Genomic DNA, 17,100 nt, shown 5'->3' with positions numbered 1-17,100 from the left:
TTGGCATTTTGTAGAACTTGGCAATTTTTATTGGTTCTATTATGTACTGTCAAAGCATTGTCGTCATGTTTATTGAATTGTGTTTTATTTGTGAGATTTGTGAATTTGTTTAACAGATCTCTTCGTATATACATGCATGTTATCATAGGCAGGATTGTCATCATTTATGTATCGGATTTGTTTAACACATCCTTTTATATACATGTTAAAATCCTCTAGTCATTTATTTTCTCAATAAATGACCATTCTAATTCTTGACAAAGGTGTTACGATTCATTCTTATAATGGAGCAATTTTGTGCCAAACGGAGCATCATCCTATCAGCTATACATAAATCGATGTTACAGTTTATTGGAAAACACCATTTAAAACACTATTCACTGTCTACAAGTTCCAGTTAAGGCATATGCAGATACCTAAAGAAAGATAAATCGATGTTAGAATTTTGATTGTTATATCTTTTCAATTGTTTGTCAGAACTTCCAAAAAAAAAAATCGAATATATTAGATGTTATGCATTTTGCAAGAAATGTTTTAAATTTCACCGAAAGCAAAGCAAAAGTAATTTTTTAAGATGTTTTTCAATGAAAGGTATTATGTAGACTATAAGTTCCCTGACTTAGGGTTCTGGTGTCTCAGCCCGGTATCGTTTTCCTAATTCCCTATCTCCAGCACTTCACAATTTTCCCTATCTCCAGCACTTCACAATTACATTACAAAACAAACACAAGGAATTATTGTCATTTCTCTTGATAATATGATAGGAGAGCGCGCACTCACACACACACACACACCCACGTTTAAAAAGACCTGAATTCCGAGGTTACTACTTTGGGCATATTTTGTATGTGATAGCAATGACTTATAGTTTACAAATCACAACGACTTGGCCAAATCAATATATGTTTCATGCAGACATTCTAATCTATTTTGATGAACAAGGAAGTTTGTTTAATCAAACTAGTAGTGATATTTTTGTTGGCAAATAAAAACAAAAATGTGGACGGTTAAAAAAATCTACGTTATGTTCATGTGTATCAACGCTTGCATTTCAGAAGGTAAGGTTTTGTGCTAATCAATAATTTTTAAATAAATTGATTCAAGATTTGAAATTCTAAACTTTCAAGGTAATGAATGGTGTAAATATGGTTGTGGTGAATTCATGGCACGATACATTTTGAGCGCTTTTAAAGTGATGCAAAATAAACCAACGAGTAATTGCAAACTGTTTCCATTGAAATAACAAAAGCCGACAAAATAATACTACTAAGAGTGCAAACGACACCCGTCTTTATCTTTGAGGATCTACATGTTTTAATGCAGCTTCAAAGGTTGGTGTGTAAGTTCAAGAGGGGGTACTTTAGGTCTTTCGTTTAAATTACTTTGCCCACTTCCCCTCCCTACGATATCAGAGTACTGTGCAAATATACGCAGTACGTCCCGTTAAAAACGCCCAATAAGTTAGACTCACCAGGCACATTAACTCAGGCAGGATTACATATATACCCAAGTTGCTAAGACATGACAATACAAAAATAACCAAACATGTTGGAATTTATCAACAGAGAGAAATGGAAGCGTCTGTTTTAAGATTGAATTATTGTTATTCCGACTCCGACGTATGACACAACACATGTGATATTCCACTTTTAAAATCTTCATTGTCTCAAATGTCAAGAAAATACATCGTAACAAAATGATTTCTTCATTAGAAACCAGGAGGTTATGGAGTCTGCATGATATGATGGATTAAATGGTCTGTTCTTTTTAGGATCATCTCGGGATTACTTTCAAATCATCACAAATGCTGTAGATTGGAACAGTGCAAATAAGCTGTGCAGCAATAAGAATGGGACGTTGGTCAGGATTAAAGATTTAGGGAGGGCCAGCAATTTAGACAAATTAAAGCTTGCAGCACCGTTTTGGTCGTCAGTCACTGGATTCTTTACTCCTTGGATCGCGTACAGAGGTATATCAAGTTAATTTTCTTGCAGATGTATACTTAATTTAGGTTATACTGTTTTGTTTTCATTCATTTCAAAACAAGACAAACACTACCATGAATGTGTGTATATCTATTAAATGTTAATACGAAATCCATGTGTATTCAAAGATGTATTATCTAGAAGTTACTGGTAATTTGTAACAACAAATAGTTATGGGGATGATAATCATAGAACAGACAAAATCATTGATGCAGGCTGTAGATTGTCCTTGCCAACGTCCCGGACAGCTCACTGTTCCCATAACCCACCGGATCTTATGGACGCTACAGTCACAAACTCTGCATTAGCTGGTCCCACTAGTGGCGGTTGTGGGCAAGTGCTTACTTGTGGAGAAGCTCTTCTTGGTCCATTCAGTGATGTCATCTGTCCATTTCTTCCTCGCCTTCTCTTCCCCTGAACTGTTCGTTGTAATATGGTCTTGGAGAGACCATCTGATCTTGCCACATGCCCATGCCATAGCATCTGATTTTTCTCTTCTTAACTGTGGCCAGTAGGTCCTCATACTGTCTTACTTGTTGGGTGATGGTTTGTCGGACTTCCTCGTTGGTCATCTGGTCCGTGTATGAGATGCCATGGAGTCTTCTGAGGCATCACATCCCCACTGCTTGGATCCTCCTTTGCAGATCTGCATTCAGTATCCAGGATTCGCATTGCAGGATAATGAAGGTCAACAATGCATGCATAGGAGTTATGAAATTGATCATTGTTCGTTATCTTCACCTTTCATGCAGTAGCTTGACCTTGGACCTGAGAGGGATGAGTTTCGTGTTTCCAAATGTTCTTGAGCTTCACAATTGCTGCTACTGTTTGTGCAGCTCTTGCGAGGATTTCGGACTTTGAGCCATATCTTTAAGGTACTTGAATTGGTCAACAGTCTGAATTTCTTTTCCACTGGCTGTGATGTTGGTAGTGATTGGCTGGGCGTTGCTTGTCATGAGCTTTTTCTTCTCGGCTCTGACCTTCATGTCGTATCTGGAGAATGTTCACCAGGCTGGCCAGTTCCTGTTCATTTCCTGTCAGTCCATCAATATTGTCGGCGAACCTGAGGTTGGTGATTCTCCATTCTCCAATGCTAACTGTGCCAGTGTGGTTCCAGTATTTACGATTAATAGTATGTACCATGTATACCACTTGTATCAGGTCATTATACATGTACCCCTTGCATTATATGATTATACCGCTTGTACCATATACATGTATATAATTACTTATTGTTATACTACTTGTACCATAACATAATTACTCGTATACCACGTGTTCCATACCGTATTATTATAATACTTTCACTCTACCATATCGTTGTAAAATACTACTTTTACGATATCATCATATTACTGGTACCATACCATATCATTATATCACTTGTACCATATTATTATACCACTTGTACCTCATCATTATACCACTTCCATCATATCATGAAACTACTTGTATTCACCAGGATGTTTTCCACAAGCTCCTCAAAGTACATCTAACATAAGTTTGAGTCTGAACACTGTTGGGCAATGTTTCTCTCACTGTAAAGCACACTTGGGGAGGAACTGTACATATTTCGCTTTACAGGTGAGTTTGTTCTTCTACAATTTAGTTCCACAAATGTATAGCCATTCAAACAAAATACGTTTATTAAGTGTCAGTTAAGCTGTATGATCATTGCGTTAAAATATAATTGGGAAAACTATGTTTGTGTCACATCTAGGAAGATCAATGTTTCTGTTTGTGCAATCAACCCCAATTGCCTCTTGCCGATAGCAACAAGTGCAACATAACATGCAATAACTCCACGGAGGATGGGTACTGCGGAGGAAAACAACACATTACTTTGTATGAAGGTGTGTTAACTGGTTAGGGATCTTTGTAAAAGTAGACACTCGATAAACAATGGATTGAAGTCACGTGATGCATAACATGTTTATTGTTCTCAGTAAGAGATGAGCATCTGTACAGAGGTGATGGGTTTTGTTTGGCATACAACTGTACATCACACGAGCGGGTATATATCGGGAGAGACTGTGATGAACAACACGAAGGATTTTGTGGTCAGTTAACCTAATTATATGCTGGTAGTCAAATTGGTTGATTTTAAAAAAAATAAAAATACCCCACCTACAATAACTCAAAAGTCTGTTTCAGTTAACAGACAATTAGAGTTAAAAGTCCAATCACGGAACATTTGGAATGGATATTCAGCTGCTTGCAAGAGGCTAAATTATTACTTAACCGCCCATATAGAGTCAACTTCCGGCACTCTACCATACAAAGGTTTTGCTTGGATTGGAGTCAGAAGTTACAAATATGATAACTTTAATGGAAGTGAGTTCCATTTATTGCAATTCTCCTTATATATGACAACTATGATTAATCACGGATAGGTTCCTCTAAGAGTGGGTATCTCTTATTAACTTTAGCAAAAATTGTCAATTTGTTTACCTATACTCTGTTGAATTCAATTTTGCCATGCATCGTACACATATCGGCTTTCTGGCATTATTTTGACCAATTTCTGAGTGTATTCCTGTCAAAAATCGGATGATATAAACAAAAATTACAATGTCCTCAAAATACAATGAATATGGACTTCATACGATCATTTGTATTTATTCTGTTCTCTAGACAAACATTGTTACAAAATTACATTGGAATCGGAAGTACTGGTGTATAACAAATCTGATTGTCTTACCAAAATTCCCTTTGTCTGCAGAACGTTTTCCCCATTTCAGAGTAAGCTGAAAATCATTATACTGGTATATGTGCTTGTTAATCAGTATTTCAAGTCAATTATAGCATAGTTTAATAAGGAAATTACATCGTGTTTAAATTGAAAGAGCTCATAGAAAGAAAGAAAAACTATAGATTGTTTTCAAAATTTCTGTTTACATTTTAAAGATCCTGACACGACGGTCACACCAAATACAGAACAATCCAAAAATCCGACTAATAAAGGTACATGTATATATTTTTTTTTATATCTAATATGTTTGAAAACATGGGTCCCTACGAGACTATAGGCACTAAGCAAGCTCTCTCTCTCTCTCTCTCTCTCTCTCTCTCTCTCTCTCTCTCTCATTCAAATACATACACTAGGTCACAGTATACATTTTAAAACTTGCTTTCAATACTTTAGTTGTAATGTTTATTTCCATGGTTTTCGCCCATGCCTCTGTAGCTAGAATGTTGATATTTGAATTTTTCGACAGCGTAAGTTTACCTTAAGATTTTTCTTGGAATGTACCCAGTTTATAAGTACCAAACTTTTAAATGGAAAGGCAACACAAAACGTTTTACATGATAAATTTGTCATACTATTCTGTTGATATACGGCCTAAATAAGTTTCAGTATTAATTTAAAAACGTTTAAAATTTAAATTACCGCCATCTATAGAGGCTGCCATGGTGTGGAACTCTTCTGTTTTCAATAGCACAAAAATCAGTAATTTTGACGTTACACCGTCTGTTCCGGTTTTGATAAGATTCTAAGACCATCAAAGGTGTACATATGGTAGGTTTTATGAATAATAGCAGTGGCGTAGCTTCCATTGAGGCAACCGAGGCAGCTGCCTCGGTAAAAAAAAACCAAAAAACACCTTTTACGTTGTTAAAATGTCGATAGCTTCTGGGGGGCTGCGCCTCGGTAATATTCGAGCCCAAGCTACACCTATGAATAGGTTAATGTCTTCCTGTCAAGTTGTTAATTGCACTAATGCGAAGCGGAGATGTGAAAAAAAGTATTTTTCAAAATTCCTGACCCAACCAAGTCATTTGAAAAGAAAAGATAAAGTAAACTGTGGATCTATCATTTGCGTAATGACAACTTGAGTTTCGAGACATTTGTATGAAGAAACGTGTACCGTCTGACTTGTCTGTGACTCGACTGAACGTCTTCTTTTCTCAATTTCTTCTTGCGAAAGAACGGGCTCAAATCTATACGGCTCCAAACTTAAATGTTCGTGACTTGTCATGTTTACAATTCTGCTGATGAAATAAACTGGAACCGACGGTGTGACGTCATAAATTAAACTTCAATGGCCGCTCTCTTAGCGGCGGGTAATTCAAACTTTATGATCGATTAATATTGATTTAATCGTTCAGTAAGGTTTTTTGTTGTTAAAGACTGTCATCTACTTTATCAGTAAGTAATACTTTATTTTATGAAAGCAACAATGTGGTTAGGGTTTCCTTGAAGGAATGTTTGCCAGAAGTACTGTTTTCTTATCATAATTTGAACATTAATTATCATTTTCAAAATGTTATAACGATATTGTGATATCCTTTCATCTTACCTTTAAAACCGATTGTTCGGAACTTTTTGTTTAGAAGAAAAAATTATATATGGTATGTGCCTATTCCCCCCTCATAACTTTCAATACATTGAAGCAAAGTTTAATTCATTGATATGACGTCATATTTATTCGCCTTTTACGAAGTTGCTCTTTACTTGTGGACAGAAAATGGTATGGAAAGATGGTTTTATAAATTCCGAGATTTTGTTTATTGATTTCTTACACCCTTTCGAGAATCGAGACGTCACTAACTGTAGGCGAAGTGCCTTAAATTTAGATCATTCTACAAGTCTACTGCATGCCGCTCGGGGCCGTAGCAACGGGAGTTCTTTACTTTGGTTAATAAGGTATCCTCAGAAAGACCCTCGACTCTCACTTCCGAATGCCGAACGTTTTGTGAAGGAGCGCTCAATATCTATTTTTACATCTTTGGACTGACTCGGCCAAGACTCCAACCCACGCCTTCCCGATCACCAAGTTAAGGCTTTAAACACAGAGCCACCACATCCGGTTTGGAATTAATAAACAAGCACACAAAATAACATCGATCAAACACTACTAAAGCGATGAGAAGATTATGATAAAATGGTTTTGTCACAGAAGAATGGAAGTTTGGAAAAGATGTATTTCAAATCTCAAAGACTTCACTTACTTTATTAGTGGGGATAAATTGGGCCCTTACTATAGCTCTGTATATCACTTTTTTCAGCCGTCGGTTTAGTAGCTGGGTCCGTCACCGGAGCACTTATCCTTCTAACTGCTACATTTCTCACAATCTTGTTTGTAAGGAAAAAGCGGTAAGTAGTGACGATTTAGTGTTATGGAATCATAGTTTTCGAGCTGCATGAGATAATATTCTTTATGTTCCTTTACGAAATATTGTTTGTTGCAATTATCTTAGTTACGAATGGGGAGAGATTCCATCGTGTTGTAAATGGAAAAAGGAACATAATGAATGTTTCTGTTCAATTTCGCATTAGTACAAGAGTTAAATCTAGATACCATGTCGAACTTATTTACTATACTATATCTACTATCATGAAAAAAACTGTATCACTTAGTAATTTAAGTCATTTCGTCGTTTTTGTGGTACGGACATACTTGTACCTAGAAACTCAATGTGAAGTTGTGAACTACTAATATAATTTCCCTAACCATGATTTACCTCTTGAAAATATGAGTAGTAGGATTGGATTTATCTGTTGCAGAAAAGCAAGGAACCATATGCCTCCAACTGTCCAAAATGTACTGTACGAACTCTCCGAGACAGGTCATATAGTGGATGGACAAAAAGACGCCATTTATATAAATGGAGTCGTGAAAAACACTAACTCCACACAGTGTACATCTCAAGACGCAGACCATACCTATATAGACAGATCAGAGGGGGAGTATGACCGATTGCACACTTCATTTCCTAAAACATGCACTAATGAAGAATCGCACTATGACAGATCAGACAGTACGTACTCCACCACCACGAGAGACGAACACACCGACAAAGTGTATGGATCCCACTATGACAGCATGGCATCTCTAGAGAAAAATACATACGACTCAAAACCCAATGAACATAACAAAGTGTATGGATCCCACTATGACAGCATGACATCTTTAGAGGAAAATACATATGACTCAAAGCCCAATGAACATAGCAATGTGTATGGATCCCACTATGACACCATGGCATCTCTAGAGGAAAACTCATCTTAAAGGTTAAGTGTCACAAAGGTTTAGAAACGTGTTTCCTACTATTTGTTTCTGCAATACACACAATGACCTTGAAAATGAGATACACTATATAAATTGCCCACTTACTCCTGAAAATTAAAGACAATCAAACAAAACATCAAACAGTTGTGAAACGTGGTGCTTTGTAGATGTTTTTCTAACAATTCAACAATCTGCAATTCATACCATCGTATTTTAAAGGAAAAAAACCCCTTCCAAGTATTTTGTTTGTTTGCATGTACATGTAGTTTTACGTTCCATTAGAGAATTTTTCACTGATGTAGAGACGTCACCAGTTGTAGGTGAAGTGCCACAAAGTTTTACCAATGCATGGCGCTTAGACCGTAGCTGTGAGGGCTCTTTATTGTAGCAACATGTAACGTCCCACGGCATTCTCGGTTTAACGTCATATTCGAAAGACCTACAACTTTCACTTCTGATTCCGGACGCTTGGCGAATAAACACTCGCCAATTATGCTAAACGTCTTAGGTTTGACGCGGTGCTCGGATCGAGAATCAAACCGGGCATCCCGCGAAGCGAGCGCCCTAACTCCAGGCACCTGAAAACTAATAAGAAATTTCCTGAATGATAATTTCCTGAAAATTCGTAGATTGTTTGTCCACGGCATTTATTTTTCCAATTCCTGACGTCATTTTGCACATTTACCAAATTCTTGCGTTACACAGTTTATTTGATATTTGGGTCCAAACGTCATGTGCATGAGCCCTAACTCAGAATACCCGTCCGCGAAGTAATGCTCTAAAGGTAACAAGTATATAAAGGAAAAATCATAAAATGAATAGAGATAATATCTACATACGTTAACTGAAAACTTTGTGATCCATATGGGCACCGCCATTTTGTTTTGTTCCTTAGTTGCTTCTACAGTTATTAGTGTTTTAATTTTGAATGTCAAAAATACAAGACTGACGTGCAATTTGTAATCCAAACACTCAGTTTCTTAAAATTGAATGGTACAATTATTATTGTTACAGTTTTTAGCCAATCATTAAACAGAAAAACAGTAATACGACCAAATAAATGAACAAGTTCATGAGTTTCTTTAAATAAAAAAATACACGAAATATGTACTCTTACTTTTTACCATTTTGAATTTGTTGGTTAAATTTGTTTTTTGAATTACAAACGGGGTATATTGTTGTTGTTTATAATTGTTTGATTTGAAAAAGAGAGAACAATCGTAGCTACATGTAAATATGACATCACAATGCACGGTTTACGTTGGCTATAGAGAACCAGCTTATTGAAAGACCATTTTGCACTGGGTGATTAGTAGTTAGTCTGATCCCCTATTATGGTTTATATATTTTTCAGCATTTTCGTCATTTCCAATAAATTTTTAATCTCAACATTAGTGTTGATTTAATTGACCATTACTCAGCTAAAACACAGCTGCGGTGAGATAGTGCAGCATGAAAAAGCAAATTACATTAGAGTTGTCTTTCTTTGACCCTGGAAGTGTGCCTGTCATGCTAAGAATTGATTGGTTATAGTAGATGTTTAGTGATGTAAAATATAAAATTAATGAATGACACCTTTCATTTTTCCCCAGTGGACTGCCCCACTTATTAATTGTTTAAGTATGTAGAATTGCCATGAAAATGGAGTTTTTAAAAATGCATTCAATATGCTACATGTAGCTTAATAAATCATTGATAAAAAGGAAACAATGGATCATCTTGTTTAATATCTTTTTTAAAAACAAATTGTTATTGTATTTGATTTTTTTTTTTTTTTTTTTTTTGTTCTTCGGTTTTTAAAATCATTTCATCTTCTCATCCAATTTGCATACCTAGAGTTCTTCGTTCTGTCCCGTTATAGCACATCGATGTCCGTACGATTGTCTCTAATCTGTTCTTATATTCCATTATGCTTTCACTTGAAGAGAAACGTGCTCTCATTGGTATCAATAATATGTTTATACGGTGTGACTGTTGGACAGAACAAAGCATGAAATGGTCATTGGTGTTCATAATTCGATTGAGTACGGTAAATTAGAAATATATATATATATATATATATATATATATATATATATATATATATATATATACTCTTATATTCAATAAATTATTTTTTCTTGGTATCGGGGTAGAATAAAGTCAAAAAATAAAATCCAATACTCAAACTTTTATCTAGATTTTATTTAGATAAAAGTTTGAGTATTGGATTTTATTTTTTGACTTTATACTCTTATATATATATATACATATATATATATATATATATATATATATATATATATATATATATATAATTTATGAAATCCCCCTTGCGTTAAACGCCCAGTAACATCTAAATATTAAAGGGGGGGGGGATATGTGAGGATAACTACAGGATCCGCCTATTCATTTACCGCGGGTATCTAAAATTACAGATGCACAAAAATATAAACTACAAAGTATACAGCCAATTCGCTTCAAATGAATCCACCCTCCAAAAACTGAATCTCAGAAAAGGATATCCCACTAAATATCGAAAACAGAATCTGAGAGTAGGAGTACCCCTTAGATAGGCTTACCCAAGTAACACAATCTTAAAGACGTAAAAGTACATGTACATTGTATGTTAAACTGTAGCGATTTCCTCCGAAACTTGGTACACAATAATATGCATCACCAAAAATATTTTATTGACACCCCAGCTTTTGTGCAAAAGAAATTGATGCATTTGTTTAAAGCCAGACTGTTATGGGGCGAGATCAAAAGATCGATGTCGGATAAATAATTAGGGGGAGGGAGGGTAAAAACTCCCGTCAGCTTCTGTCATCCGACATCGATTACAATTTAAACAGTGGAAAAGGAAAAGAGACAAGCGACTGTTAAAAACCACATAATGATTAATATTACATTTTGATGAACGTTTAATAGTTTATAGTTTTAATGTACACTTTTATTTGTGAATAAACAATAGAAAAGGTATACAGAGTGTTATTTATACTCGTATGTTTTACTTGTTAATCGATTAGTTTCAACACTCATCATATTTAGTTTTAAAGGGGGTGGGGGACCTGTGTGAATTTACTTTTTTGTCAGACATTGAACTTTTGATCTCGCCCCTAAAAAATCCTGTTCGAACTGGATGTCTCCACAAATTCCTAATGTCAGTGGCGTAGCTTCCATTGAGGCAACCGAGACAGCTGCCTCGGTAAAAAAAAAACACCTTTGACGTTGTTAAAATGTCGATAGCTTCTGGGGGCTGTGCCCCCCAGACCCCCTGCCTCGGTAATATTCGAACCCAAGCTACGCCTATGTGTAGACTATGATAGACTTTCAGTGGCGGATCCAGCTGAATGGACTAAAGGATCGTATTAATATCACTCCACCCTGACGTGACTTTGCTTTATTATGGGTTCAAAGTAGACAAGATTGCCACGCATAGCCATGTCCCCAACCGCCGCAAAAGAGTTAAAGCACAAAAGTCCCATAACTCCTGTAACATTTGTAGAATCACAATGACGGTGGAATATGATCAACTACACATTGTGATTTGTTATCCTACAAAATTTTAACGAAATCCGTTGAGCAGTTTCTGTGGAGTTACGTCCAAAATGTGTTCCTATAGTGTAGCATGTACAAATTCAACAAAGTCCCATAACTCCAGTAAAATTTGTCGAATCAAAATGACGGCCCAATATGATCAACAATATGATATGGTGATTAACAATCCTACAAAATTTGAACAAAACCCGTTGAGCAGTTTCGGAGGAGTTGAGTCCAATATATCATTATGCTTTTCAAAGTAAACACTTAGTCACCGGTTGTAAGGAACTACTTTTTATATCCTCGTCTTTAGACGGACGTATTATGGTACAGCGATGTCTGCACGTCCGTCCGTTCTGAATAACTGATAATTCATGCTATTTTTCTAAGTTCAAGGCCATAACTTAGAATAGTCAACGGACCGAGACAAAATTCAAACTTGATCTGTAGCTTGTTATGGCAAAGCAATGCACCAAATATGAAATAAAAATGAGAAAAAAGTGCGGAAAAGTGATTTACCGCACTGACGGAGTGCAAACCTAAAGTCCCCTTCGGGACTAATAAATGTAAATGTATATGAAGCACTCAGTTTCAACTGTTCACACACTTCTTCTTGCTAACACAAATATCGCTACGAGTGAAAATTTGAATTCTTCCTGTTTTGTCAAAGTAGAGATTAGATTAAATACGACCCGAATTTTTATATCACTTATCGATCGAGATTTGTTAATTCAATCAGAACAATGGCACGATATCCTTGCAATTTCCTTAGTGACCTCAGCATTTTACCATTGATAGAAAAACGATCTAAACACGATAGTAAAGCTCATTTTGGTGAGAGAGAAAAATTCTCATCCAAATCATCTTATTCCTTTTTAATATGATTAAAAAGCTATATAAATGATGTATTTCGACTTTGAAACGACTGCATGTTTGTCAAAAAGATGCACTAGGAGCTAACTTGTATAGCAGATTGAAATTTCGTCCAGGAAGCAAAAATTCAGGGGACATGAATTGAAGATTATATTCATTTTAGATTTGGAAATAAATGCAGATAAATGCTTGAAATTGTTATTTTAACACACCCCCCCCCCCCCCAAATGACTTGCATGAGTCATTTGGACTCGTTTTAATTTTTTCAAAAAATTTGAACAAATTGACCTTCAAGTTTACTGTAACTGCTTCGACTTTCATTAACCCGACATTTAGACGACCCTGCGGTAGCGTTGTACCATCCTGTGACAGTACCCTGTGGGTTTAGTTGTCAAGATAGTCAACGATTTTACCAACAACAACAAAATCATTTCAAAGACACTCACAGAAACAGGATACACAATGTGTGAGATTTCACTGCTGCCACCGCGTTGATTTCTACAGAACAGACGTCGTCCTGAGTAATGAGGAGAATTGAGAACGACCAGACCCAAAGTTTATATCGAAATACGCATGCGCACATCACATATGAAAACGCATATAACATATAAATGAAATATATGAGAACTTCTTCTGAAGTTAATCAGGATAATTATATACTTGTGTTTAGCTTGAAGATTTTCCAATAAAATGTTTGAAACAATAGGCAGTTACCTCTTCTAGTCACATTGTTTTTCATGGTTTAATAAAATGTTGCACATTAATACCTTTATCATTTGAGCTATATTATATTTACTAAAGAAAGGTGGTACATATATGTACCCTGGGTAATAGTATCGTAAATGGCACCGATATAGTTTGGCGTAAACCGTATTTATCTGCGATGAACAATTAAATATTGCATGCATAAAATCATTGTAAGGGTTCTGAAACAAGTAAAGACTATATCAATTAACTTGTTCAAATTGTTTCATTTATATTGTATAGCAATATTTCTCACGTTATGACATGTAAACAAACAACGTTCTTGCAGTGCCTCAACTTCAACACAAATTATAAATGTGTGTAATATGAAACACTTTACTCAGGACCGCGGTCAAATTTAGTTAGCTTTGACAATGATAATTACGAAATCCCTAACTTGTTATATCATCAACATTAAAGTTAAGATGAGCTAGAGAAACATACCCCACATCTGACTAGCAATGGCACACTACTTGATCTGCGATTTCTGGAACCTAATGAAATGATATATTTCTTTAAATCATTGCAAGTATTGTTTTCAGCAGACTTGCATGCATTGATAACGTCTCATTTCCATTTTCATTGCCATACTGTTTTGATTTAACTGTTGTAACGATAAGACGTGATGAAAGGTTATTTTTCATAATATCGTATAAGTATTCCCATTACACAAGCACCCCATTAGTCTGATAATGAAACATAATATTCAACAATGTTACAACTCATAGCATTGTTGCACAGTCACGGGTGCTATCTATCGTCCGTCTACTCACTCGCCGGGTTCAGCCCAACTCGGGGGGTTTGGATAATTTTAACTCGCGAAATTACGCGACAATAAATTTCTCGCTAATACACTGTAATTCACAGGTACATGTAGCTAAAGTATTGTATTGACTAAAACATGTCAATAATTGTGTTACTATATGTTTATATAGATAATTTAAGGCAGAGAAAAATTCACTATAATTATTAGGATACCCACTTCCTCCTACCCGGGGTTAAATTTACATGTACATGTGATCAGCGCGCTAAACCGCTCGACCATCTAGGCCAGGGGTGCACGTGGATACAGGAATTGCGGTTACGGGGGGCAGGGGGTCTGGGGGCCGCCTTGGTGGGGGGCCCAATGGGCAAAGCCCCCGGAAGCTCCTGGATTTTACAGATTTTATAGGGCTTGAAATATGTCTCCTATTTAAGTCATTTGTACTATTTTCTATCATTTTTAATAAGGTGAAATTAGTAAAATGACGCAAATTTTAAGGATTTTTGGGAAAAATCAAGTTCTCCCAATAAAGTAATTCTAGAAATCAAAGGATTTTGTCATTTATTTTTCCGAGAGTGGAAGAAATTATTGCTTCTTTTATCGTTTAGTACATTTTTGTAAAGAAGATACCACGATTTACCTTAAATTTGAAAATTTTATGGGGGGGGGGGGGGGCTGCACCCCCCTTAAATCCACCACTGATCTAGACAAGAAGACAAACCATGCTTGCGATGACGATGAAATTCTCTCCATTTTCAATAATCGTATAGCGAGTGACAGCGTGACAAGAATAGCAAGATTTTTTTTTACTCTTACTAAATCTCCTGAATTCAGACTGAAATTCCATGATTGTGGATGTTCTTTACACCGCCGCGGGTTACGATGTCAAATCCTTCCGAATCATGCCGACAGTTCCTTCAACTTAGATTTGTTAACAAAGAACTATATAGATGTCTCCAACACATAGTCATCGTCGTAAAAGTTCAGTCAATTCTAGCATATTCCCTGAATTTCCTACAATTATATATACTTTTACTATCGCATCTAAACCTCTTGAAATTACAAGCTTTGCTAGATATAGACCATCTTAAACATAATCCACCTACAAATTTTTCTCCTTCTTTCAAGTCTTGTCCAGCTAGAAATGGTATTGCTGGTGATGGCGATATAGTTAAAAATGAGAATGAGGGCCTAAAATCACTTATTATAAACGGTCTTCAATTCGGAGAGACCCGATCTTTCAATTGGCGACAGAGCTCCATCTCTATTGGGAATTCTGTTGAAGATTATGCCAGAGGGTGGGCTAAATATGAAAAAGAAGAGCTTGACACTTTGTCAGAATAGATAATGTATAAGAGGATTTATTGTATATTGTATATATTTTATCGTCCCTCTCGAGAATATTTCACTGATATGGAGACATCACAAAGACCGGTGAAGGGCTGCAAAATTTAGGCCTATGCTCGGCGCTTACGGCCTTTGAGCAGATAGGGATCTTTAACATGCCACACCTGCTCTGACACGGGACCTCGGTTTTTTGCGGTCTCGTCCGAAGGACCGCTTCATTTAGTCGCCTCTTACGACAAGCAAGGGGTACTGAGGACCTGTTCTAACCTGGATCCTCGCGGAACAACTAGGTCAATGTCATCAAATCTGGTATCGCTGGAAGGGTCTTCTCACAAAACACACATGTTTAATATAGAAACATACCTCTTACAATTTGAAAGATATGGCTGATATTCGAATTTTCTAAACGTAGGTTAAAGATCAATTTTAAGGTCGCCAGGTCAAATATTTTGGGGTCAATGGAAAGGTCTTGCAACAAGAAATGCAAATACCATATATGAAAGCTTTGTCTCTTACGACCAAAGTTAATTTTTTGCAACATACAGACGACCGGACGGGCCAAAAACTATATAGCCCCGAATCTTCGATTTTGGGGACATCAAAATTCCGAAGAACTTTCAGTAAATTTGAAATCACACAACTTTTCCAAAACCAACACGGCTATTTCTCACGATAAATTAAAAACTAGATTTTCAGACATCAAAGACAACTTCTTTAATAAAGATTTTCAGACATCAAAGACAACTTCTTTAATAAAGACAAGAATCTTTGTAAAACATGTATGTCCCCATGGTGCAAAATTGAAAAGGGTTATACACATGCATCATTTAATTGATAGTAGTGTCAAACCATTTCAAAATATTGAGCAGACAATGTCTTCCTATGTCCAGAGTGGATTGACCATGTGACCTAAAAACCAATAGGGGTCATCTACTTCTTATATTGTACCAGTATACCAAGTTTGGTGTCAATCAAGCAAATGATTCTTAAAATATAGGAGATAATATATTACTATGTCCAGTTCAACCCTTGACCATGTGACTTCAAAATCAATAGGGGTCATCTACTCCTTAATTGATGTGTGTCAAGCAAAGGGTTCTCAATATATTGAGCGGACAGTATATTCCTACGACCAGTTTGACCTTTGACCACGTGACCTAAAATCAAATAGGGGTCATCTTCTCCTGAATATGTACCAGTGTACCAAGTTTTATATCTGTCAAGCAAAGGGTTCTCAAGATAATGAGCGGACAGTATATTCCTACGTCCAGTTTGACCCTTGACCATATGACCTCAAAATCAAAAGGGGTCAATCTACTCTTTAGGATGTACCAGTGTACCAAGTGAATTGAGTTCGAAATATGACTTCAGGGGTCAGAGCGGGGTCACGGTTTGGGATTTAAAATATACATATAAATTTAAGGATAAAAGTGTTTTTAAAGTATTTTTTCAAAGCTCTAATCAATATGAAAGGTTTCTTCGGGTTATTGCTAACTTCACAGCACTTCTATGCTCTATCATTCAGTGATATGACACTTTCTCGTCATTCATTACAAGAGATGAAAATTGCTTGCTTAGAGATCACAACTATGTTCCTCAACAGATGGCAGACCATATCGAGTTCAAATGGTAAGATGATCGGATCAATTTATTGGAAAAGTAAACATCACAAATGTTATGCTGCTCTTCCAGTAATCTCAAGGAGACACATATGAGCCCTCTAGAAAAAGCTGAAAAGTATCTTAAGTCCTTTTCTGAAAGAGGTATAATTAAAGAACGGAAATAGAATGAATGTCGTTCAAGTATTTTATTAGAATGGAAAAAAGGAAGATTGAAACACGTTTAGTATATA

The 17,100-nt window shown here is 36.1% G+C and overlaps 1 protein-coding gene across 3 annotated transcripts in view; it reads left to right on the top strand.

The window, feature by feature from the left end:
* Window positions 1-9,388, top strand: part of LOC125672550 (uncharacterized) — a 28,646-nt gene extending 19,258 nt beyond the window's left edge. Inside the window, exons 9-17 of one of the 3 annotated variants that reach the window (XM_056140949.1) lie at window positions 1,772-1,969; window positions 3,448-3,569; window positions 3,706-3,838; window positions 3,932-4,045; window positions 4,140-4,319; window positions 4,620-4,727; window positions 4,893-4,949; window positions 6,996-7,083; window positions 7,495-9,388. In XM_056140949.1, coding sequence (XP_055996924.1) covers window positions 1,772-1,969; window positions 3,448-3,569; window positions 3,706-3,838; window positions 3,932-4,045; window positions 4,140-4,319; window positions 4,620-4,727; window positions 4,893-4,949; window positions 6,996-7,083; window positions 7,495-7,999 — 1,505 coding nt within the window. In that variant the 3' untranslated portion in view covers window positions 8,000-9,388. The remainder of the gene's footprint in view (window positions 1-1,771; window positions 1,970-3,447; window positions 3,570-3,705; window positions 3,839-3,931; window positions 4,046-4,139; window positions 4,320-4,619; window positions 4,728-4,892; window positions 4,950-6,995; window positions 7,084-7,494) is intronic. The other 2 variants (XM_056140950.1, XM_056140951.1) reach the window with 2 other exon arrangements.
* The last annotated feature ends 7,712 nt before the right edge of the window (window positions 9,389-17,100 follow it).

The sequence above is a fragment of the Ostrea edulis genome, chromosome 6, assembly GCF_947568905.1.
Source record: "Ostrea edulis chromosome 6, xbOstEdul1.1, whole genome shotgun sequence".
Classification (NCBI taxonomy): Eukaryota; Metazoa; Mollusca; class Bivalvia; order Ostreida; family Ostreidae; genus Ostrea; species Ostrea edulis.
This window is presented reverse-complemented; position numbering and strand designations above follow the sequence as displayed.